The 24,348-nt window shown below is 46.9% G+C and overlaps 1 protein-coding gene across 5 annotated transcripts in view; it reads left to right on the top strand.

Moving 5' to 3' along the window:
* Nucleotides 1–24,348, top strand: part of ALKBH3 (alkB homolog 3, alpha-ketoglutarate dependent dioxygenase) — a 653,468-nt gene that overhangs the window by 18,403 nt on the left and 610,717 nt on the right. For all 5 annotated transcript variants that reach the window (XR_011279653.1, XM_069623324.1, XM_069623325.1 and 2 more), the window contains exons 2-3: nt 14,567–14,665; nt 15,415–15,524. Coding sequence is in view for 4 of the 5 variants with exons in the window: in XM_069623324.1 (XP_069479425.1) it covers nt 14,593–14,665; nt 15,415–15,524 (183 nt within the window). In the remaining variant the exon portion in view is untranslated. The remainder of the gene's footprint in view (nt 1–14,566; nt 14,666–15,414; nt 15,525–24,348) is intronic.

Raw genomic sequence — 24,348 nt, 5'->3', positions numbered from 1 at the left:
GATTAAGATGGCCGCCACCTGAGAGGCTCCAACCGAGGCTCCAACATCCTGAAAAAAAATCCTTCTCTCTTTGGACCTGCTCTCCCCCAGTTGATGCCGGATTCCTTATGACCCTTTGGGGCACCCTCTTTACTGAAAACCTCCCCCGTACAGTGATCGGGTGAGCAGCATTGAGTGTGGGGCAGGGGTGGCCTCCCCGCGTCCCACAACAGCCCACGCATTACTGCATTCTCCTCCCCAACGAGCTGACACTGACAACTGGAGCTACCTCCACAACCAGCGAAGCTGACAACGGTCTCTTCCCCTGATCCTACGCCTTGGCTCACCATAATCACATCGGGAGCCGCAGAGCGGTTGTGGTCGACGCGGGTGCCGTGTGGAATTCCTGGTCTCAGTGCCTGTGTGAGAACGACAGCAACTACGAGCCCATGCCCTATCTCGCGACCCACATATCCTGCCAACTTTGCCGACCCTGATCCACCATCTGAAGGGATCTGACATCGAATAGCCATGTCTCCTGGGCTCAAAATATACCCTGCACCGGGTGTGGGTGGAGGGCGGCGCCACCGCCCCATGATCCAGGCGCTCTGAAGTTGCGCCGGCTGCGCCTGACTAGGTGCACAGCCTGCCTCGCCCCCCGGCTCAGGAGTGAAGCGAACATGGCGGCGTCCTCAACTGTCCTGCCCCTGGCGCCCCCTTGCTGTGCTTGGACTGCTTCGGGCGGGGTACAACAACTGCCCTGTCAGCCCGGACCATTCAGCGAGGCAGTGTCTGACCCCACCCCAGCCCAGCCCGGCCCCACCCCCGGGGTGCCACCTGTAACCTCCACCAACGGGGTGACTTGCCGTGTGGGCCTGTTCCGGTCCATCACCAGAGGCTACCCAGACCTGCGTGGACTCAGCCATCCCCTGCTGGGTCAATCATACGGCAACGGACGGTGCCTTGGGTACTGTACCACGGCACCAGCACGGTAGAGCGAACTGAGTGAGCTGCGCACTTGCCCCCACTTATAGCGAACCAGACCGTGCCCCTCAACCTGGGCCTCGAATATTCCTAATTGCACAATATCCCCACCCCAGCATCCAAAGGATCCTTCCTCACCACAGCGCCATTGACCCCAGGCTGTATTTACATACATGGTGTGTCCCGGTCAACCATGTGAGTACAGCACTGGGCCTCCAATAGCATCAGGTGCGCTGCCGGTCTTAAACCAGAGTAAAATACCTGTTGGAGAATGCACCATGGGAGCCCCCCCTTGCATGGTACCCAGTGCATATTAATAATCTACATTGCACCCATGCTACGACTGGAGGATTGCCTGGGCTCGGCTGGAGGGGTGGCTCCTGCGCCTCGAACAGTCCCGCTAACGTGACTGCATGTTCATTACAGTGGGGACACTGCACCCCTGAGACACCGCCCTGCAAACCGCACTGATCCTGATCTCCTCAGTGACCTGATCCTCCTCTCCATACTGCACTGGTAAGCCACGCAGCCACTATCCCATCCCGGCCGCGATGAGAGACTTGCTTTCTGCGACACACACCTTGTGACCCAAGAAATTGCAAACCTGTGGTACATCAACCCTTCAGCCAGCCTCAGTCCTCCGTACCGCCGGGGACATCGCCCAGCAACCCTCTTCACCATAGCGGCGCAGCTGCATGTGACTACGCCTTGAGACCTGCTGGCCCGACCTCTCAGCAGCTCACCTACTGTCCGTCAGCCTTTAAGAAAAAGGGCCTTTTGACCGTCACCCAGACCAAGTGTGCCTGCTCCTCCCGACTGCAACAATCAGCAATTCTGGACAGCAACGAAAACGGAGAGGAAATGCCACAACTATACAGCTCTGGGGCGCATACCCTGAGCGGCCCCAACCCGCCTCTGTACACATCACCAGTGGTCCACACTCCTGCAACGGGCATGCTCCGGCAGACAGTCATTCAGCCCACTGATGAAATGCTGACGCAACCGGAACTGCCTGCTGAAGGGTCAGCCTACAAGAAACCACCTCTCTGGGTCACGCAGCAGGGTTACACGAGCCCCTGACCCATAGCACCCCGCGGGGGCACCCCCTACATCGAACAAGTCACAACCCCATACATTGCCCTAGTGGAATAAAATACCTTCACAAACTCAACCTGCCTTCACGCTGAGTCGCACTGCTCTCTGATTGGAGCCACCATGTTGAATCCCAAGAAGCAGGCCAAAATGGACCAATTCACCTGCTCCGACCAACCCTAACTACCGCCATCCCCCACCACAAGCCAACCTCTGTCTCAAATCGATGTTGCAGCTCTGAACCAAACTCTGCTCGCCTTGAAGAGCAGTACCGATAACCTAGGTGCTAAGATAGATGCCCTACCTTGTAAGGTCAGCTATACAGATAAACTGTGTGGGCGCATGACTGAGGCAGAGCAGCGACTAGGGGAAGGCGAGAACAAAGAGTGCACTCTGGAACGAGAGGTGGCAGACTTACAGCAACCACTAAAGAAAGTTATGGCCAAAAACAACGACCTGGAAGGGCGTTCCAGACGTAACACCATACGTATAGTTGGAGTTCCAGAGTCAACAGCCATTGATAATATGGAAAAAAGTTCACAGAGACACTTATCACTGAGATCCTGGACCACCCCCTCTAACATCGATGTTCATGGTGGAGCGAGCACACCGCTCATTGGCCGGAACCCACCCCCCGGCGCCACTGAGCGCCCGATCATAGCCAAGATCTTTAGCTTTCGAGACCGTGACATCATCATTTTCTCTGCTAGAGAAAAAGAGGAACTATGCTTGGGCTCTGCCGTGATTCGACTGTTCCCGGACTTCAGTCCAGCAGTCCAGGACCAAAGCAAAACGTTCCAAACAGTTCAAAACCTTCTCAGAAGAAAAGGCGTCAAATATACAATGCTGTAACGGGCTTAACTTTGTGTGCAACACAATGGGTCCACTGTCTTCTTTACCTCCCCCGAAGCTGTGGAACGCTTCGCCCCCAACCTCCCGGACCTTAGAGGTTCCCCAAGACGCTCTCCACAACACCCGTAAGGGGCAACTACGTCGAGGTGCCCTCAGCTGTGCTAACCAGGCAAGATGCAACTGCGTTCGCCAGACCCCTGAGAGCAGGTCCTAGAGATATCTCTTTATGGCTGAGGCCTGCAGGAGCGCATTGGCCACCTACAGCGCACCACTACCAGCAAACACTGCGGTCTGTTATGGGTCAAGTTTGGAATGGGGGTGGGATGGAGCAGCTGGTAGGTTTCAGTTTCTGGCGTGGGTGCGTTTGGGGAGTGGGTGGGGGAGTCAGGACACTGGCTAGTTTGTTTATTGTTAATGGTTACTCCAGTGCGTAATAGGTTTCTGATGACTCACGTAACCCACAGCAGGCCAATACACATACTCGGAGCGTACACCTCAATAACTACCCTCACTATCCGAATTACGTTCACCACAGCTGAGACTCCCCGAGTGACATGGCTACACACACAGTAGGAGGGAAGAAGGCGAAGACACTGTCATGGAATATAAGGGGGTTAACTAACCTCATTAAGGCATAATTAATTGCAAACTACTGCAGAAACCATGGGATTCATTTGCTATGCCTACAAGAGACGCATCTTGCCAAAGGGGCCCCCCTACCTAGACTTGCTGGGTGGGGTATTCATAGGTACGATTCATCTCACACATCTCATTCCGGAGGGGTTGCCACCTTTATCCACGGGACTCTACAATACAGGCTGCACGAGCAGATCAGGGACGGCAAAGGTAGATGCGTAATACTTGCCGGGGAACTACACAGCACCAAACTCCTACTCATAAACATATATGCACCCAACACGGACTCTCACCCCCCCCCCCGTCCCCATAATATTTTCACCAATGTGCTCAACATGTGATTATATGAGCTGGTGATTTTAACCTGGCCCACACGCTACAATTGGATAGATCGGCGACCAACCAAAACAACCCTCAAAATGGCAGTTAAGGCCTGGTCTGCCATCTCTCAATACCACAATCTGCATGACGCGTGGCGATCCCAGCACCTGGACACTAGGGAATATACATTCTTCTCAGAAGTGCATGGTAGCTCTTCCAGGATCGACTACGTAATGGTCACCCCCCACATGCCTTTGGAAAATGACAGAAGCATCCATCCTCCCCCAAACCCTATCGGACCACTCGTCTGTACTGCAACCCCTACAGACCCCCCCCAGACCACCTCCGGTGGAGATTTAGGGCCTCCGCCCTAGAAGACGTGGCATTCCGGTCCAAGATAGAGCAGGATATTCAGACGTTTTTCCAGGCCAATATAGACTCAATTCCAGATCAAGGTATAATATGGGAAGCTTTTAAGGTCTATCTAAGGGGGTGTTGCATCTCCAAGGAGGACAGGGTACTTGGAGCCCTTCGAGGATCCGTGCAGGTACTGGAAGATGGGATCAGGGAGGGGGAGAACACAAAGGGTAACGCTGACACCCCTGAGCTCCATCGCGAGCTGCAGTCTCACAGGGAATCACCAATGTTCTCAACATGTGATTATATGAGCTGGTGATTTTAACCTGGCCCACACTCTACAATTGGATAGATCGGCGACCAACCAAAACAACCCTCAAAATGGCAGTTAAGGCCTGGTCTGCCATCTCTCAATACCACAATCTGCATGACGCGTGGCGATCCCAGCACCTGGACACTAGGGAATATACATTCTTCTCAGAAGTGCATGGTAGCTCTTCCAGGATCGACTACGTAATGGTCACCCCTCACATGCCTTTGGAAAATGACAGAAGCATCCATCCTCCCCCAAACCCTATCGGACCACTCGTCTGTACTGCAACCCCTACAGACCCCCCCCCAGACCACCTCCGGTGGAGATTTAGGGCCTCCGCCCTAGAAGACGTGGCATTCCGGTCCAAGATAGAGCAGGATATTCAGACGTTTTTCCAGGCCAATATAGACTCAATTCCAGATCAAGGTATAATATGGGAAGCTTTTAAGGTCTATCTAAGGGGGTGTTGCATCTCCAAGGAGGACAGGGTACTTGGAGCCCTTCGAGGATCCGTGCAGGTACTGGAAGATGGGATCAGGGAGGGGGAGAACACAAAGGGTAACGCTGACACCCCTGAGCTCCATCGCGAGCTGCAGTCTCACAGGGAAGAACTCCTACAATTAGCACAATTAGCTATTGGTGAGAAGAGATACTTGGGGGATCCCATTCTTGCGACGAGATATGGGGAAGGGGACTGTTTGAGTAAAACCCTAGAATGGGCCATCCGAAAGGAACAACAATCCACCAGCACAGCTGAAGTTGTGGGCCTCGACGGGAACACAGTCAAAGATCAGCAAGGAATCAATAATGAATTCCGAGAATACTACAATCAATTGTACACCTCACGCACACACCCGGGGCCTGATGTATTGACACGGTACCTAGACGAGGTAGCACTAGGCTGGCTAAAACAAGAACAGGGCAGCTCCCTTAATGACCCTATTACAGAGGAGGAAAGTTGTAAGGCCATAAAGTCATAATGGCAAGGCTCCTGGTGCAGATGGCATAACCGCAGAATTTTACAAAGCTTATTTAGACCAAATTCTACCACACCTGCTGAGTATGTATGACAGTGCGTTCATGGGCGGATCCCTCCCGGAATCCACTAGATCAGCCCTGGTGACCGTACACCTAAAAGCCGGGAAAGACCCCTGACAATTATCCTCATACCGGCCCTTATCGCTTATCAACACCGGCAATAAAATTCTGTCAAAAATACTCACTGACCATAACCTTCCATACATGCCGGCCCTGGTCCTACCGGACCAAGCTGGATTCATCCCAAGCTGCTCTACCCAACATAACCTGAGACGCCTATTTACCCTCATGCACAATGCAAACCCGAAGGTACCAATAGCATTAGCAGCACTCGATGCGGAGAAGGCCTTCGACTCCGTCGAGTTGCCTTTTCTCTTCGATGTGCTCTGGCGTTCCGGGTTTGGTTTAACATATATAAGGGGGTAAAACCACTGTACACGGCCCCCAGAGAGGCAATATACACTAATGGCACAACCTCAGAGCACATATACCCCAGGCGTGGCACACGCCAGGGCTGCACTTTGTCACCTATCTTATTCGCCCTTGCTATGGAGCCTCTGGCATGCCACATTCGGGAGCTGCATGCGCACAGGGGCATACGTTTGCATACACACCTTGCAGTGGTATCCCTGTATGCAGACGATATCCTATTATATGTTAATCAACCGCGGCAGAACTTGCCACCATTAACTCAAGAAGTGGTTAGGTTTGGCGAATTATCTGGGCTTAGAATGAACTGGAGCAAGTCAGAGGTTCTCCCCTTGATCCCTGCCGTACAGCAATCGGACGTGGGTGATGGTTTTTGATGGTGCCCACAGGGGATACGCTACTTAGGAATCACGGTCTCTACCACGCCAGATGGCCTATTCAGTGACAACTACATAAAAACTCTGCAGGGCCTTGAGCAGGGTATGATATGATATGATATGGTATTTGTAACGCGCCTATACACAGGTGTTTCAAGGCGGGTAGAAGCGTGGATATTACTTCCCATGTCTCAGGCAGCCCGCATTGCACTGGCAAAGATGGTTATCCTCCCTAAACTTATATATATTTAATATATATATTTAATAACGTTACACTGTGGCACCCTGCCCACTAATGGTCGCGTAGTATGAGAATGATGATGATGAGACTAGTCTGGGCAGGGAAACAGCCCAGGATAGCCTATGAAACCCTTGCCCGTCCATTTGAACGAGGTGGCCTGGAATATCCTGACATCTAGTTATACTATCTAGCAGCCCAGGCACAATACATCGCTGGGTGGAATTCCCCTGGCCCGACTCACCCCACACCCAACTAGCAACAGCGATCGCCACTCCAGACGCACTGATGGGCCTATTATGGGGTCCCAGGGAACCCACCCCGAAAGGAGAGGTTCGACCCCTGGCAGCGACATGCAAAGCCTGGGATAAGATCTGCCAGCTACTCGAGACCTCTCTGCACTATCTACCCGGCCTACCAATTTACAATGTAGTAGGAATCCCACTTGCACACGAAACAACTTAAACACTGGGAGCGTGGTCACTTGGCGATGTTGTACATGATGACCAATTCGTGCTTTGGGAGGAACTAAAAACTAAGGGTGAATACAACGCAGTGACTCTGCTTCACTACTACAGGCTTAGAGGTATACTTAAGAACGAATGGCAGACTTTCCCCGAGCCCCCACTTTGCACGCAGCCCTGAACCACATTATACAACCACTGTCTTCGAGGAAACTAGTATCTACTATTTATAAATCAATAAGAAGTGGCAGGAGTGTAAAGAACCAAAGGTTTAAACACAAATGGGAGATGTCTCTTGGGGGGCCCTTGAGCGAGGACCAGTGGAAGTCTATCTGCATGCAAAATCAATATCCCTGAACTGCCAATACAGGCTAATTCAGTACAAATGTATTCATCAGGTCTACTACTCTCCCCTCACCCTGAGCAAGTTCTTCCCTGGGAGATCTTCTGAATGTAAAATATGCGGCGCGCAGGCTGCAGGCTTTTATCACGTTGCTTGGTGCTGCCCCCGCATCAGGCTGCACGCCTTTCTGGACAAGTATAGAAGAGGCGATGTCTGCAACGCTGCCCTCGCCGAGGGTATACTCCCTGGGGCTCTGGCTACTGGCCATGATCCAAAGAGGTACTTGCACCAAAAAAACTATTATGCATGGCCTCCCTGATGGCTAGATACCTTTTGGCTAGAGCGTGGGGTAGATCAATCCTCCCACATTCCCAAAGTGGCTTGAAGGCATGACCGTATCAGAACAGAGGGAAACGAGATAAGCCTCCACAATTCCAGCCGTCCATTTGACTACTGCCCCCCTAAGACAGTACATGGCTCATATTGCCTCATCAGCACAAACCCCTGCTTTGTCTCCGGACTGCGCACAGGAGTGCACACATGTGGTTGCTTTAAAGCCACTGGACACACTCGATGGTGAACCATGAAGATTGTTGCTACTTCCTGTGTTACTGGCAACCACATGATATATGCACTTGCTTGGCTGCAATATTGTGAGTTGGAAGGGGGGTGGGACGGGAGGGCCTATAAACTGAGGGTAATTTGGAACAGTTGTGTATTGGGCGAATGAAAATCAATAAAGAAAGTTTCAAAGAAATGCTAAAACTCATTGGAATGAACATAGTTCTAATATTTGCGCTGGAAATCTTAAATCTACAGTAGCACAACCATATTGCGCAAATGAAATTTCAAATTTTGGAGACTGTTGAAAAGGGAGATGGAAGTAGCAACATCATCATCTTGAACCAAACGGAGACCTATTGGATAAAGAAATTGAATTCCCTATATCCCAGAGGCATGAATGAAGAGTGTAACTGCATGCTTTCTATGAACAAACCATCCCCAAGGGGCATGACCATCTGCACGAACCACAGGATACAATTTCAATGAGCACCATTCCAGATGATGAAGTGACCACCACGTTCCTAATTAAAACCAAGAGATCAATGATTGATGCAGAATGTGGTTTACAACTGAAATAATGCCCAATGCAGTCCATAAACTGTCAAGTGTTAAACTGCAACAAATTAACTCCATGTGCACCCTAAATATTTTGGAAAGGCACAACATGAACTGTTGAGACTATAACACTTAAGTATAAAATATCGAGCTCATTATTATTTATTATATTTCTTTTCAGTAGAAAGGTTTTGGATCTTTTCTGTGAGTAATTATATAATCCTGCATGTGTGCTCAATTCAAACACATGAGATCTTCCTCTAATTCAATACAATTGTCTGTTACAATTCCATAACCACAGGAATACAATGACTTGTAACCTACTCAAAATGGCCGCTGGCGCTCAATGACCTCATCACGCTGATGACGTCATCAAGCTGCGTATGCCGGTGTCCTTTTTAAAATAAAAACAAACGGGGGACACAGGCAGTCGCACTACTGCGATCCTGGTGTCCCACGGAAGTTCATATAAAGTAACAAGTGGGTAAGAAAGGATTACCTTCAGCACCATTGTAAAATATCTGGTACTTTAGATAGAAATCATATATTTTTAGGAATTTCACCAAATCAGTGACATATTCAAATACAGAACAGCAACCCTTGAGAACCACTGAGCATTTAAGTAAGGAATGATGTGCATTTAATACCTCATACAACACACTTTTATCTGAAGTAGAATAAATTGCAATATTAAGTAAAATATGAATGTATTATGGATACATTTAAGGGCTCCAGATGAGAAAATATAATAAAGTTAATGCGAAGCAAAGAAACAAAAGCCTGATAATTATAGGAATATGATTATGAACAAGTTGATGATATTTTGGAGTTTAACAAAGAGTTTGTTTGAAGAATGTTTATATTAATTGTTACTTCCTGTATATATCCTCTTCTTTAGAAATTGTCCCTGAAGATGGTCGCTAGGACCGAAATGTATTGGACTTTTAGTTCATTTTTTAGGCCTTTTCTTTCTTTGGAATAAAATATTTACAAAAACTTGAACAACCTTAAATCACAGAATTATTTCATTCTATACTACAGAATCGTAGTGGGAATCCACACGGGTCCGATCTTCCAGCTGTTTGGGTTACCATACCCAGACAAACCTGTTTTTAATGTTACGCTCAAAGCAAACAAGAATAGTGTGTGAATGAATATATGTGAATACTGGCATATATTCTTGCAGTCAGCATGGAAATGTATTGCTTGTGAGGGTGCTGGGTTCCTGCTTTTGACTGGGATGGCAAAGGATTCTCACCGAGGGGTGCATGCTATGTTTAGATCTCTAGCTTCCACTTTGGCCCAACATAGTCTCAAGCTTTGACCTTGCCACATTGGGGATGGTAAGGGTGCTGGGTGCCTGCTTTTGACTGGGATGGCAAAGGATTCTCACCGAGGGGTGCATGCTATGTTTAGGTCTCTGGCTTCCACTTTGGCCCAACATAGTCTCACGCTTTACCCATGCCACATTGGGGGTCCATTCAGCACAAGTGCAACTAAGCAAAAGCTGAATGACAATCAGTATTAGTCTGCAAATCATGAAGTAATCCGTAAGTCATCCCCAAATCATCAAGAACAAACATGTTTCATGGCGATGCTCTTGAAATAATCGGCAGGTTATCCCCGAATCATCCCCAAATCATTGGAGACAAACAGGCAATCTCTTGAAATGATCAGCAAGTCATCCTAAAATCATCGGAACAAAGTTTTCTAAAATAGGGATGATGTTAGCATATTAGGTGATCTTAAGCTCATCACCCACCATTCTGAAAAATTTGCTGGTAGAGTGTGATGACGTCTGATGTGGAAATGACTTCTAGTGTAGTTCGATGATCATCAGATGACTCCAAGATGGTCTCTAAAGTTATCCTTTTAGAACAGGGACATCTCTGGTTTTGTGTCCTGAGAATTAACAATTTTGCCCCAAGAGAACACAGAAGAATCTCTACCGAGGGAAACTGGAGGAAGGCTAGATGATGTCATAACAGACAAGCACAGCACACTGTCTTTAAGTAGACAATGATGATGTGGAAAAGGATAAGTCATACAAGCTGGGGCATAATAATGTCAGACAAAGAAAGGGAAGAAAACGAGAGAGTGTGTATGCATATTTTCAAAAGAATCAAGTGTAGAAAAAGGGGTAAAACATTCCAAAAAAGCAGATGGCTGCAAACTCTCAAAGTGGTGAAAAACCACTGAACAGGTTACCATGCCGTATTCTTTCAAGAGAAGGGCACCTGCTACCTTTTTTGTAAGAATGACACCCTTCCCCTGACTTGCAGGTTTCACCCAGTCTTTAACAATTTCACATTCAGGAGAATGGCTCCCTTCTCCTGGTCTACATCTATACTGTGTTCCAATAAAACCAGGGGGAATGACTCCCTTTCCCTGGTGTTTCCGGCAAAACTCTCAGCTCAGGACCAAGGGAATGCCTCCCTTCTCCTGGTATTGCTTGGTTCAGTTTTTTCTCTCCCTGCTTTCAGCTTGATGTCTGCTTTGCCACTCTAGTTTGTTAGCAAAGTTCCAAATCTTGTTTGGGTCCTAGGCCCTTCTCTCATGGTCAGTGGTTTTCTCTTTCCCACTTTGACGAGGAAGATTTCCTCTAATGCCCTCGGTATCTACTTTCGGGTCCCAGGCCCTTCTCTGGTTATGCCAAGTTGCGGGCTTCCCACTATTGAGGCAGGAGAGAGCTTTGTGAACCAGCCTCCCTTCTACCCTTGCATGCCCTCTGGGTTTCCTGTACCTCCCGTTACCTTGTGTGGAATCGTGGCACGTCGCTGGGACTTCCTGGGACTTTGGGTCCTTTCTGCGGCTCTGTTGGTTCACTGCCGTTGCTCTGTCAGCTGCATGGTACTGTGAGAAACCTGAAGGTATATCCCTGTCTAGTCCCCGGGGATCTATCATCCAGGTGGCCAGGACACAGCCATCACTATTGGATTCAGTTCTTGGGGGTGGACCAGTGAGGGAGGATCACCTGGATGGGGGGGTCCTCGGGGAGTGGAAGTGGAACACTGACTGGTGAGACACAGTATCCACCTTCTTATGACCCCTTTTCCCCAACCTACCACTTAGGATACGTAAACACTCTACCCCCCACTTTTCTGATGTGAACACTTTCGCATATCACAAAGGACGGCAGACTAACACCCGAGCCATTTACCTGACGTGTCCCAACACAAGGGTCCTGCAAAGTCAGGCAATTAACCAGAATCACACACACACCTGACGGCCCTTTCCCTTCCCCACCAGGATAAAAGGTGGATCACGAGAGCACAATACGAGCAAGGCAGACTGCACGTCGAGAGAGCTAACTCAGCACAGCAGTTCAAGAGGAGTAGAAAGACGGCACAAACCGAGAGGGTGAAGAGGAGAGAAGCGACTTTGCCCTTTTCGACCAAGGCTTGTGAAAACTTTGCAGAAGGAATCGTAAGGCCACAAACAATAGTCTGCGTGTCTTGCAGCAGATGTTAACGGTACACAGGGCCCTCCATTGATAACCAAGCCGAGGAGAGACGCTTACCACTGTGGTACCGACCTTGACTTCGCCAGACAAGAAAAGCCAAGCGGTTCATCACAGCCGGAGAGTCAAGGGAAGAGCCAATAAAAAATAATAAAAAATAAAAAAAAACTGTTGAACGAAAGTAGCAAACTGCTAATTGAACTGTGAAAGTTCAAAGAACCATTGATACAAAAAGGGGGGAAAACCAGCAACAGAGGAGTCAGCACCACGTGGGTGCTCACTCGGGAAACTCTGGGCAATTACCCGATTTTGTTAAAACTACCATTACCAGAAGACCTTGGAAAGGCGAGAAAGGGGGTCAAAGTTTTCATACAGGGGTCCAGTAAAATCCTCTGTACAGTCGAAAGTCTTTGACCGACAGATGATTGTGAAGGGAAGTGTATCTCGCCTCATAAAAACTGATGACAAAGTTGGCAAGATTGAACCTGAAGGAGGGATGCCGATGAACAGGGGGCAAATTCTGAAGTCGGAATATACAGTGTGTTGACAAGAGTGAACCCAACAGACCGATTTCCACAGTCATCTGTTTAAAAAGACATTAAGATTTGTGAATGTCACAGGTGAGTTTGTTCAGAAAGCATAGTGAACCCAACAGAGGGAGACGAGCATTCTGGAACGGTCTGAGCCCGGAAGAGGGGGATGCAACGGGTGAACAGCCGTCACCCAAAGATTTGTGAATGTCAAAGGAGAAAGCATGTTAGTGTGAGCCGTAGTAAACTCAACACACCCTGACACATGAAGGCAACGGATCAAGTTATTGAATATAAACCAGAGTGAATCCGAGGGAGGGAGATTGATATTAGAGAGTTGTCGGAGCCCGGAAGAGGGGTCTCAAGGGTGAGGAATTCTCACCCAGAATGCAACCAGAAAAGAACTTTTGTTTTGTACTTTGAACCTGTCAGGCCCTCGGAAGCAAGAAAACGTAACTATCGAAGGTCCTGATATCATTAAGAACTTTTTGTGGATCTTTGCCCGGAAGAGGGCGATCCAGGGCTGAAAAGTCATCCCCCACCGTTCATACGAAAAGGAATTCTTTTGTTTATTGTTTCGAATATATCCGGTCCTCGGAGGCAAGAAACTTAACCACAAAGGTCCTGATTGCTGAGAGCGGAACTGTTGGCTTGTGCTGGGAAAGTTCAAGCGTGTGCTATGCTCCGGAATCCCACGTCGTCCTGTGCTCAAAACGTGGGGAAGGGAGACCCTGACTACTGCATCCTGATTTATTATTTGTGAACACTTCCTTCTTTTTAGGAGAATTATCCCACACTTCTTTTGTATTTAGCGTAATCATTGGTAATAGGTTTTCTTAGTATAGGCTTTTTTTACTTGACAAAGACACCACTAGGACTGACTTATTGTTTGATCGTCGAAGCTTGCTCCCATTTTACATTTAGGTTTAGATTAGGGTTTTTCCAACCTACCTGTACAGTTTTATAAACACTGTGCTGTGATCACTTGTGTCTGTCTTTACTATTGCCACCATGAGTTCCTTACAGTACTTATTTTGTTGGTTCCGCGGCTCATGTCTCTTACTTGGTCTTATACCCAGGTTTGCTTCTACAGAACCCATGGAGCACTCCCACAGCACGTCACTGGGGTCCTCTTCCCTCTGGTCATTCGGCAGTGCCTGGATATCTCCTGCTGGTTTGCCTCTACACCTGCTGCTAGACCTGGCAGGGTTTGACATGGCTGTGCTTGACACGGATGGACTTGACACATTTGATAATCCGTTATTCCTTTTTATTCATTGTATCCAGTTTCTCCCATGCAGATTGTGAAACAACTTAATCCTCATGCCTCCTTGTGGCCACCTCGTACCAATCAATGACCTTCATGTCTCCTGTGCTCTTCCTCTTTCTAGTACTTTTGGCTTGATATTCTATGTTAGAACAATACATAAGTTTGCTGTAAATGTAGTTGTTCTGAACATTGGGGAGGGCTAGGAAATGTTGGGGAGTGACAACATTCAATGGGCTGTACTCCAGGTGATCTTCCTTGTCCCCAGAGGGGGGGTCCCTCCTCATGAGGTGCTCCCGCATTAAACCACCCCTAGGGGGACTATTGGGTAGCGGTTTCACCTCCCTAGCCTAATGGAAAAGGGCTCCCCCTTCGGGAGATGTGACGACAGCTTGTGAACTGTCATACTATACAAAAGGGACAGAAAACTCAGTGGAACAGAGGCTCATTCACAAACAGTGAAATTGCTATGTTTATCACCCTTTTAATGAAGCAAACCTTTTGTTGTTGTTATAGCTCACTAATATTAATGTGCTTAAACAGTGATTTAGCAAAGGCTAGCACTTGCCTGGCACATATACTGTCTCTTCACCCTTCATTGGCCTAGGAAAGTGGACATGAAATTGTGTTCTAGAGCGTCTGGGAAAGTAGTCTTCTGCATTAATCTATACACCTAGCTCATATGAGCTGGTCCCGAACCAGGGACCTACTGGCTGTGTACTTGGTGTTTTTAATTTTTACCTGTGCGATTTTCTCCCCCACTCCAGAAATGACAAACTAGTGAAGTGTAACAATGGAGGACAAGAGGAGAAAAGCACGAGTGCAAGGTGGCTGGGCAGGTCCACAGCGAGTAGCCCCACATACAGGCAAGTTTTGATGATGGCATGGGGCATGTATCCTTTAATTCTTGCATCCATCCCTTCTGGTCACATAAGTGGTTGTGACCTAGGTCGAAGTCCTAGGATGCAGCTGAGAGGAGTTTGGAGACTGGTAGTTTAAGGACAGTGTCAAGCCACCTTAAGCCCTTAAACTTCATCACCTGTTGCTGTTCCATCTGATTCAGATAACTGTAATAATTTCGTTGTTGTTCCTGAAAGAATAAACTTAAAACATTTAGAAGAGAAATACAAACATAGCCCCATTCAGCTGAACATGCATACTGCTAAGATATAGTAGGGAGGAGCGTGGAGATATGTTGTTACTGAACGTGGGACATTGCCACTATTTGTTGACTTTGAGAGTTCAGACAGTGCTCAGATGGCTTATACTCTCATACATGCTTATTTTATGGGGCCCAGGTACCGTTTGCATTTATTTGGAAAGTTGTAACATTCACTGTAACATTTTACCCTTTTATATTCAATGTGAAAAATGGCTGAAAAAATGGCAGAGCACATCACCTTTGTGATTTTTTATTTTTTTTACATGACCCCAGAAATGTTGGTAAACTATTGGCCATGTAACACACCAGAGCTACTTTTAGATCTGCTGAATATAAAGGGTTTTGTTCTGTGGTAGGTTGTTGGGTAGTGGTGGAGTTTGTATTTGGGTTTTCTCAATGGCGTGCGTGGCTTCAGGATTTACAAATGAACAAATGTTTTCTTTGCTCCCGTAGGCTCACCAGCCTCTCGAATACGCATTCCTCCTGAATATCCAGGACTTACCAGATGGGCTAAAGAGCAACCAGTGCCACAAAGTCAGTTTGTATTTAAGGAACCGTCTGAGGTAAAGTGACTTGGCGAATTGTCGGTTTGTTCTGTATGCACTATTACTGTAATGGATCAGTGTTTATGTGAATTGGGCTGCAAATTGCCTGAAAATGAACCATGCCCCTCCTCCCTTAAAGCCATTGATCCCAAGCAAAACTGCAAATGTTACCTGTAGCACTTGTTGAATTGGTTGCTTTTCTTGAACTGGTATTTCTGCAGCCGTGCCCTGCTTAGCCCCACTGTGCCGAACATGCTACATTCTGCAACCCATTGTCCAAACCTGTATCATTCTACCATGCTCTGCTGTGCCATGCCACAATTTCCGTTGCCAATTTTGAGTACACTCTATCTTTGTGGATGAATCTAGGACAGGTAATTCTAACCAAATCTATGGGCAGGATGATTGGTTTGGAAGGAGACCTCTATCTTATTCTTTATTTCCTGTTCTGTTAACACTCGCTCGAACATGGTATTATTTCTATAGCTATCTTTTTGCTGTCTAAGGAACATAGTTCTGTTTTGTGGTGCATAGAAACTACAGCGTGTGCAGGGAATTGAGTTGAGAAAAGCCATGAAAGAGGTATTTTCAAATGATTTGAATTTGGAAACGTCTCATCTACCCCTCTGTTTCCAGACGGGCCAATGCAAACCTTTTATATTTCAGTATGGCTCTAATTTCAGTATTCTGAGTGCGTTTAGATGTTCTGTACAGGTTTGCTTGTATTGGGTACAGGCAATTGTATAGTACCAAATCCATCATTGACTCCTGTCAGCAATAGTCCTTAAGAGTCCTTGGGCAGAGAAAGATGCCTTCTTAGTATTGTGGAGCTTCTCTGCACCTTAGGGCCTGCAGAGACCTATATGTTTTTACCATGCCACACGAAAACATTGGCTGACAAGAGTGGGACACCAGTGGTATGGAACAGACTCAGAAGGCTTTCTAGAAGCATACATGTGAGCAAATTGGATCATTGATATAGTCTACACTGTGGACCTGACTGCCTCTTAGCTCTGTTCTGCACAGACCAGATTGGAGAAAGTAGCCAGCATTTAGCTGCTGAAGAGTTTAAAAAAAAAAAAAAACTAGCTGTGAAAGGTATATGGTTGAGTTTAGAGCAAGGAAAGAAAGAAATTAAGTTTATTCACTTGAAGGGGCCACAGCAAACCTTTGCCACCGCTAGCGAAACAAAGGAATCTGGGAGCTGATAAGAGGCAGTCAGTGGATGTTGGTGACTGATGAGTGGGTGTTGTGGCAGATCAGGAGGAGGAAGCAGACTCTTGGAGGACATCTTTAGAATTACTGTATTAAATAATGTGGCGAATATCAGACTGCCCCTATCGCTATTGGGTATTCCCTACCTACTTTACTAATTAAGGGGCTTGTCCGTTATCTTGAAATGTCCAAAAAGAATGAGTATAAAAACGAATGTTATATGACTCCTCACTAAGTTGAACCAAAAAAAGAATAAGGTCAGGAGAAATGTTTACCTTCTTCTGGTAGGTGCTTCTTATATTGTTCTCAAGGTTTTTTAAACCCCAGCTCAATAAGTAATTTTCAAATAGTCTTTTGTGACTTCTCGTATTAGCCCATACAAAACTCTCAATGTGCTGTTGCTCCTCACGTTCCTTGATGCAATGACTTTCCTTGAGCCTTTTCGGTTCCTTGGGTTAATCTTGGAAAGGTTTGCATATTCAGACAAACTATAAGTCCCAACGAGATTCTTATTTCTCTTGTCTGTACATTTCCCCTCTCTCTCCTCTCCTCTGTATTCTCTTGCCAGTTATCTTTTGTGAAGGCTTCTTGGGCCCTCTGTTGCTTGTCTTCTGTCGTTCTTATGTATCACTCATTCACTTCACACATGGGTAAATCTTCCCTTCATTCCGGGTTAATACTTTACTTGTAAGTTGTTTATCCTAAAGGCTACCCAGACTGAACTTTGAAGTGCGTTTCAAACTCTCTTACAGTTCTCCCTATTTCACTTTTTAAGATTAGTTATTCTTTCTCTGTTGTTTAGGCAGGTCATGTTTCAGCTCTGTTGGTTTCCCTTTTTGGGTGGGTTATGCTTCTTTCCTTCACTCAGGCAGTTCAAGTTTGTCCGAGTTACTTTCTCACTTTTCTCATTTCTACTGGGACGAGTTTCAGTGTTTCTCATAATGATTCTCGCCTCGGTTCACGTTCCTCTGCGGATCCCTGTTACATTCTCGTTCAGGTGGGAACGTCTCTGGGTAGCGTACGATTCGGATCACTCTGGGCGTTCTCTCTACTTTTTTAGTCTCCTCGCTGGCCTCTTTTCCCGACGTGGCTCGTCCTCTCTCCCAACTTCTGTATTCCTCATTGGGGAGCTGCGCCAGCTGTAGCGATCTACCCTTGCGCACTATGCTTCATTGCCCGGGCAACCTGCCCACCACTGTAACCTTGTGGTCACGCCACCACCACTACTCCAGCTCCACTCTGGGAGTATTCTCGTCTCCTTCGGTCTCCACACAGCTCACTTCTCTGTTGTCGGCTTCCAGTAACTTTGGATTTCGCAGGCTCCACTCTTGTTCACGGCCCGCCTCCAGACAGTGTATCGTTACCAAGGGACCTCCCCTGCTTCACCATGCAATCCTCTCTCTTCGCTCTCGTTTGTCTCCAGAGTTTACTAACACCTCTTTAAATCCACTCATCTCAGTGGATCTATACATTTCGGTTAAAGAACCAGCAGCTCTTTTCTCTTGTTTCTTCTTCGAGTCTTGGTAATTGGAAGTATTGAATATGGCAGACAGCTCCATATATGCTATTATATGGCTTTGCTTAAGGAGTTCCTCGGAGGAACAGGAGTCCTTTTGGGCTCACCTCCCTAGCCTCACAGGGAGAGGCTGCCCATTGGGGAGAAGGGACCACTTCCCTCGATTCATCAGTGTATAGTTGACCTCTGTCAGTGAGAGAAGCAGGCTGTTCATTGAAGACCTTTATGGATTAGAGGTTCTCCATTTGAAACCTATATTTCACAGTGAGCCAGTTTATATACTTGGGGACCGGTGGAGGGGGAGCACCTTATGAAATGTGCTTCAGTTTGTTTTCTCAATTGTTTTCACTTTTTGAATGGAGAAGACTGGAAGACCTCCAAAATGTGTTACTTAGTCTGTGCTTGAGTTCATCTCTGAGCAATTGTAGCAGGCGCTTTGGTTAGAAGAGAGGATTCATTTTTGATTTCCTCATATCAAAGCTGCAGGACTGCCTTACTTTCTTTGAGGTAGTAGAGACATGGACTGGGTCTATCCACAAGCCTGCATTTCTGTTAGGAGTCAGAGAGCGAGAGAGAGAATGAAGAACCAAGTGGAGTCGGGGATGTGGGAGATTTTAAAGGATTTTGCGGTGGTCCATCGAAGATGTCAGGTTTAGCTTGGGTAAGCTGCAGGCAGTTGTGGGCTATCCAGCTTTCAATAAAGCCTAGGTATAGGCCTAGGGTAATTGGGTTATGCGAATATGCAGATGGGTATGGTATCCACTTAAGAAAGATAGTGGAAATCCAAATCATTGCAAAGGTAATGGAAATGGTGTTAGGCAGAATCATATGCAGTAGCCTTTGGGAACACCACACACACTTAAGACTACAAGTGACAGTACAAATTGACCTTTGGTACAAGCCTGTACTACACAGTAAAGTGGTAGCGATGGCTGAGCAGCCAGACTTATCTCAAGAGTAAAGTGAGCAGTATCAGAAGTTACACATAGGACAGCAATTACTATGGTTCAAACAAACACTGACTCAAGGTTTCTGAGTAAAAGAATATACATTTATTTACACATCATTTGTAAAACAGTTCACTAAAGTAAAGCAGCAGAAAGTCACTCTCTTAATATACTACACAACACCCAATGATTTCTGGACAAGTTAAGCTCAAAATGAAGTGTGCGCAAAATGGCACTCCAGCAATTTAAAAGGGAGGGACAGACAAGGTTATACAAAATTAATCGGCACCAACAAGTAAGTAGGCAGGGCAATCTAGAAAAGGCTTGCTACAATGAGGATTCAAATCAATAGGCCTGGGCCAATGTTAATGGTTCAGAGTCTTTGCAGAGGATCAAACAGTTCAGATTAGTTTGCGGTTAAGTCTTTGCCAAGAGTTCGAAACGAAGTTGGTCAGAAGAAAAGTTATTTAAAAGAGTAGAGAAGAACAAGCCCTCAGATTGGTGAAAGATTTAAAACACTTTCACTGCGGTCGGACGGAACGAACAACCGGGTTTGCACAGTACCTTAGAAGAAGAAGAATGCTGTAGCTGAGGCAGAAGTTCCTTGCAGATCCTGCAGGCTCACGGTTCCTGAAGCGACTGTCGGACTGACATGAAGAAGGAAGACTGGAGGGTCCTGCACTGCCCAGGGAAGAAACCAGCAGCAGAGCAAAGCAACGAATAAAGGGTGCGCTCCTTAAACCCCAAACAGGGTCCGGTCCTCCTGGCTATCCGGTTCACTGCAGCTGTGCACAGCAAATTCGACCTGGGGAGGGAAGCCTTCAAGGGAAGAAGATTCCTTGCAGATCTTCTCTGTCGTCGAAGTTTGGAGATTCAGATCCGCAGCAGGGCTTCACCGGGAGGTTCAGTCGTGGTAGTGGTCCTCTTCTTTCAGCTTCTCTTCGGTTCTCTCGATCCAGTGGCGACTCTGCCTTCCAGGTCCCAGAGACCTGCTTTTTATGCAGTTTTCCCCCATTCACACAGCCTGGCTGTCAATAATAATAATAATAATAATAATAATTTGGCACTTATATAGCGCTACAAACCCTCTGGTATCTGAGCGCTGCTTATTATTACCCACGGTGTGTGGTGCTCATTTATTGACCTCGGAAGGATGAAAGGCTGAGTTTGGCCTTGCCGGGATTCGAACCTGCGTTAGCAGGCTCTGCACGGATGTCAAAGCGAGCGCTCTACTCGCTGTGCCACTTGACTCGCTGTGCCACTTGACAATCCCACAGCAGGGTGGCTGTCCTGGCAGGACAGTCACCATAGCCAATCATACAGAGTGCGACATGGGTCTCCAAGGAGACCTGTGCAGGGAGTCTCAAACCCCTCCCTCACATCCTGTCCTCCTCAGACATTCAGGCGCCTAAGGAGGGCTTTTGTGCAGAAGCCCGCCAAAGGACGGCAAACAAAGGAACCATACCTGGTTTGGTGCGATGAGTAAAACACGAGAAAGACCTTTACAAAAAGAAATGGCAAATAAACCCAGCCGGAACCAAATAAAAGTAAATGTGGTCCAGCGGATTTAAGTTTGAGGCTACTAACTTAGCCTAAAACATAGACTTCGGTAGGAAAAATAGGGTAGACACCACTGCCACCAGCCAAATCTTAAAGAAAGGGGAACAAAATAATGTTCCAGGAGAAACCGACAAAAAGGGATAACTATTAACCCTTTCCAGTACTCTATGGAAGATAGGTTGTACTGGGTCTGTGAACTTAAAAAGACTAATAAAGTCAATGGCAACTTTACATGTGAGTTTAAAGTGGTAAGTCTGAAAAAGACAACCCTGTGTCACTGCACTAAAGGTGCTGTGTGACACACAGTAAAAAGATGATGCCTATGGAGTAGGTGAAGCTCCACAGTCTATGAACACAAAAATGTAAAACACTCAGCAAAACACATGTAGGAGTGAGAAAAAAGGCTCACACTCTTACCAGTTAAAAAAATCCTAGAGATCCAGCAAAGCTGCTGAGGGACTCAGTAGGTAAGGGAAATTAGCCATTCTGGATAATTCTCCCTAACAAATGGATATCAAATAAGAGTTGAAATGGGTTGAGCTTTGTGGTATACCACATTTAATGTGGAATGAAAGGAGCCAGTGGAAACTTAGATCTACCCTCAAATGACCTGAACCGTTTGCGTGCAATGGCAGAAAGGTGGGCAACCTTTGAGAAAGTGATCCTTCTGGACATCCTGCTCCACCATATTGAAGGCTGCAAAGAAATTATGTAGACCGCGCAAGGTTGAGCTGTTCTCATCTGGTGCTTTTAACAAGTCCTCTCCCAATGATAGCAGGACATCTCACTGCCATGGGCCACAAGTCCAGTGGAAGTCTAGCTAGAAGAACCTGTTAGAAGATGAACATTTGAAGTTGCCAGGTAGCAGAGGACCCCGACAGGTTAGGCTCTAGAAGACTGGGGTCGGATCGCAGTGGGACTGTACTTGCATTGTAGAATAGGGTCCAGGGTGGGCTTCATTTGAAGAGCTTTAGCGTGTTTATAGAAACAAAATAAGCGGCTATCTGCAATGGAGCCATTGAAAATATTTTCCAGCTAAGGAATTAAAAAATCTGGGAAGGCCCAGACACTGGATGATGAGTTAAGATCTACTAGGGAGGCAGTGGGCTTAGAAGATTAAGGCGTCAATTGTGTCAGTTGATATAGGTGCTAAAAGGCGGGTCTGCTGTGGCAAAGGATCAACCGAACAGTTGAAACAAATATAGTGCAACACGTTTATTAGTAATGCAAAGTGGATAGTTGGGGTGAACTCAAATACTGCCTTGGGCTTTCACATAAAACTCAAAAGGAATACCTATGTGCCAGGGAAGAGAACACAAAGTGAAGGGAACCTAACAACAAGACAGGGGGATTCCATTGTGGTTCGATTTACTTGGGAATCGGGTACCTAACCAAGGGAAATCTAATGTTCCTTAGGATTCCTTAACTGATATAGCCTCTGGGATATAGTGCTGTTCTCACTTCACTTTACTTCAGTCCCAGGGAAGCAGCGCCCTAATGGCTTCTGGACAATGCAGCGATATATAGTACTCCGCGCTTCTGGACAATGTAGTTCTTAGCCATTTGGTTCCCTCCTGTCTTCTTGATATCTAGCACCCTACTTGCGCTTTGACGGGCCCACCTGCAAGTGGATCCCCCACCCCCACTTTCTTTAGGGCACAGGTCTGGCTTCGATAATATTTTCTCACCATTGGTCGCACTCCTGGGCCAGTAGCAATAGCTTTGACACACTTACCAGCAAGTATTTCCCCATTCCCCTGACCCTGTACTTGGGTTATGATGTTAAAAATTCGCCTTCCAGCAAGTAGTCTTCCCCCCTCATGCCCCTTTACTGAGGGATTTTGCCCTGCTGTGTTATTTTAAAGAACCAACCCAGGGCCTCCATCTTTGATCAAGTTCTCCTCTGTTTTCTCTTAGTGTCTGGTCTTTTCTCTTGGTCTGTTTCTGCATATGCCCCTCTTCCATTGTCAAGTTCTCCCCCGAAGTCGCTCTCTCCCAGGTCTGGTTCTCCACCTGGATTGGTCTCTGTGTTCTCTTAGTCTTGCCACTCCAACTGCCTGAGATATAGCCCTCGGCAGGCTTGTAAATCTGTTCTTTTGTTCTGCATTGAATGGGTGCCCTTTTCAGCATTTTGGGGTTATTGTGCGCTGCCCTCTGTAGCTTCTGCAGGACCATGGGCTGTCTGAATCTTCTGAGCTCCCAAATTCCTATGGTGTCAGTTCTCCACCTCGCATCCCCCCCCCCCACAATGTGGAAACAGAACCAACTCTATACTGCCTGGACCTTTTGCCTATTCCCCTATTGGCTTTGGTGGTCAGGTGGTTCTCTGCAGCAATCTGCTTGGAAGAGGGGTTTTGCAGTTCAGAACTCTGAGGGACAGTGTTTAAACTACACAGTGGTAGGTTCCTTGGAAGAAGACTGACTCAGAAGGAGGATGGCACATTCCTGTATTACATCCAGCAGGTAGGTAGCATGATAACGTAAATCATGGAATCACAACCGCCAAGCATACCCTCCTCTAGCCACATTTTACACCAACTGACAGGTATCCACGTCCTTCAACATGCATGCATTCCGTGCATATGCATACTATGATGCCACAACTCCCTTCACAACTGTTTGCAGACAAGGCATTGTGGACACCTCCCTTCACCAAAAGCAAGCAAGGCATTTTGTCACACCTTACCACTTTGTGAAGGCAAGCAAGACGAGCAACCTCTACCCCGCCCAAGACTCCCTCACAGACCCACCTCCCAACCATCCCATATGGAAATGAGGTGCCCTCCAACAAAAGACAGTGCATTTGCATACAAATGTCTCCATGCACACACACAAGATGTAGCATCTCCAATAGCACAGCACTATAAACACTAAACAAAAGTCACTGATAAAAGCATTTGTAGTGATCTTTGCACTCATTATTTGTGCGGTGACCTCATAACATTGTGAATGGTGTCCTCATGTAGTGATTCACAATGATTCAGTAATTTGCACATCTTTGCACTCTTGTGGCATTTACCTAATTCCTGTGAACTAGAAACTCCAATGCCTCAGCACTGCAAAATAGTACTAATGTGACTGGGTCGGTAAGAGAATAACAGAGATCAATAAGAAAGTAACGTTTTCAGGTAAACTGCTTTATTCTAGCACAAATACATGTTACAAATGTCGAACCCAGCAGTGCCCTACCACCTAGGAACCTGCCACAACAGTCAAACCTGGAATGCACAAGGAACATTCAATGGAATGCATTGTACTTAAAGCATGGGAGCAGTACATCAGGTGGCATGGAATCACCAGAAACCAAGCTAACATGGGATACAAATCCACAGCAAGACAAGTATCCAAACGTACAGCTTAGCACCACTCCTGTAAATGCCCATGACCCATGCAAAGCAATCTCTAGCAGTAAAGTGGAGGTCTAGGAGCAGGTGCACAAAGAACAAGGTGCCCCACTGGGACCCCTGTACTGGATTCCCTTTTATTCTTCAGTTTATGGCTTACTGCACATGAATAGTGGACACTCCCATGCAGCTATGGAAAATGAGTGAATCCGAAATTGGGAGCTTTAGCCTTGGACATGGCAAAGGCTTTTGACAGGTTG

This window comes from Ambystoma mexicanum, chromosome 11 (genome assembly GCF_040938575.1).
Source record: "Ambystoma mexicanum isolate Mex_15411 chromosome 11, UKY_AmexF1_1, whole genome shotgun sequence".
Lineage (NCBI taxonomy): Eukaryota > Metazoa > Chordata > Amphibia > Caudata > Ambystomatidae > Ambystoma > Ambystoma mexicanum.
This window is presented reverse-complemented; position numbering and strand designations above follow the sequence as displayed.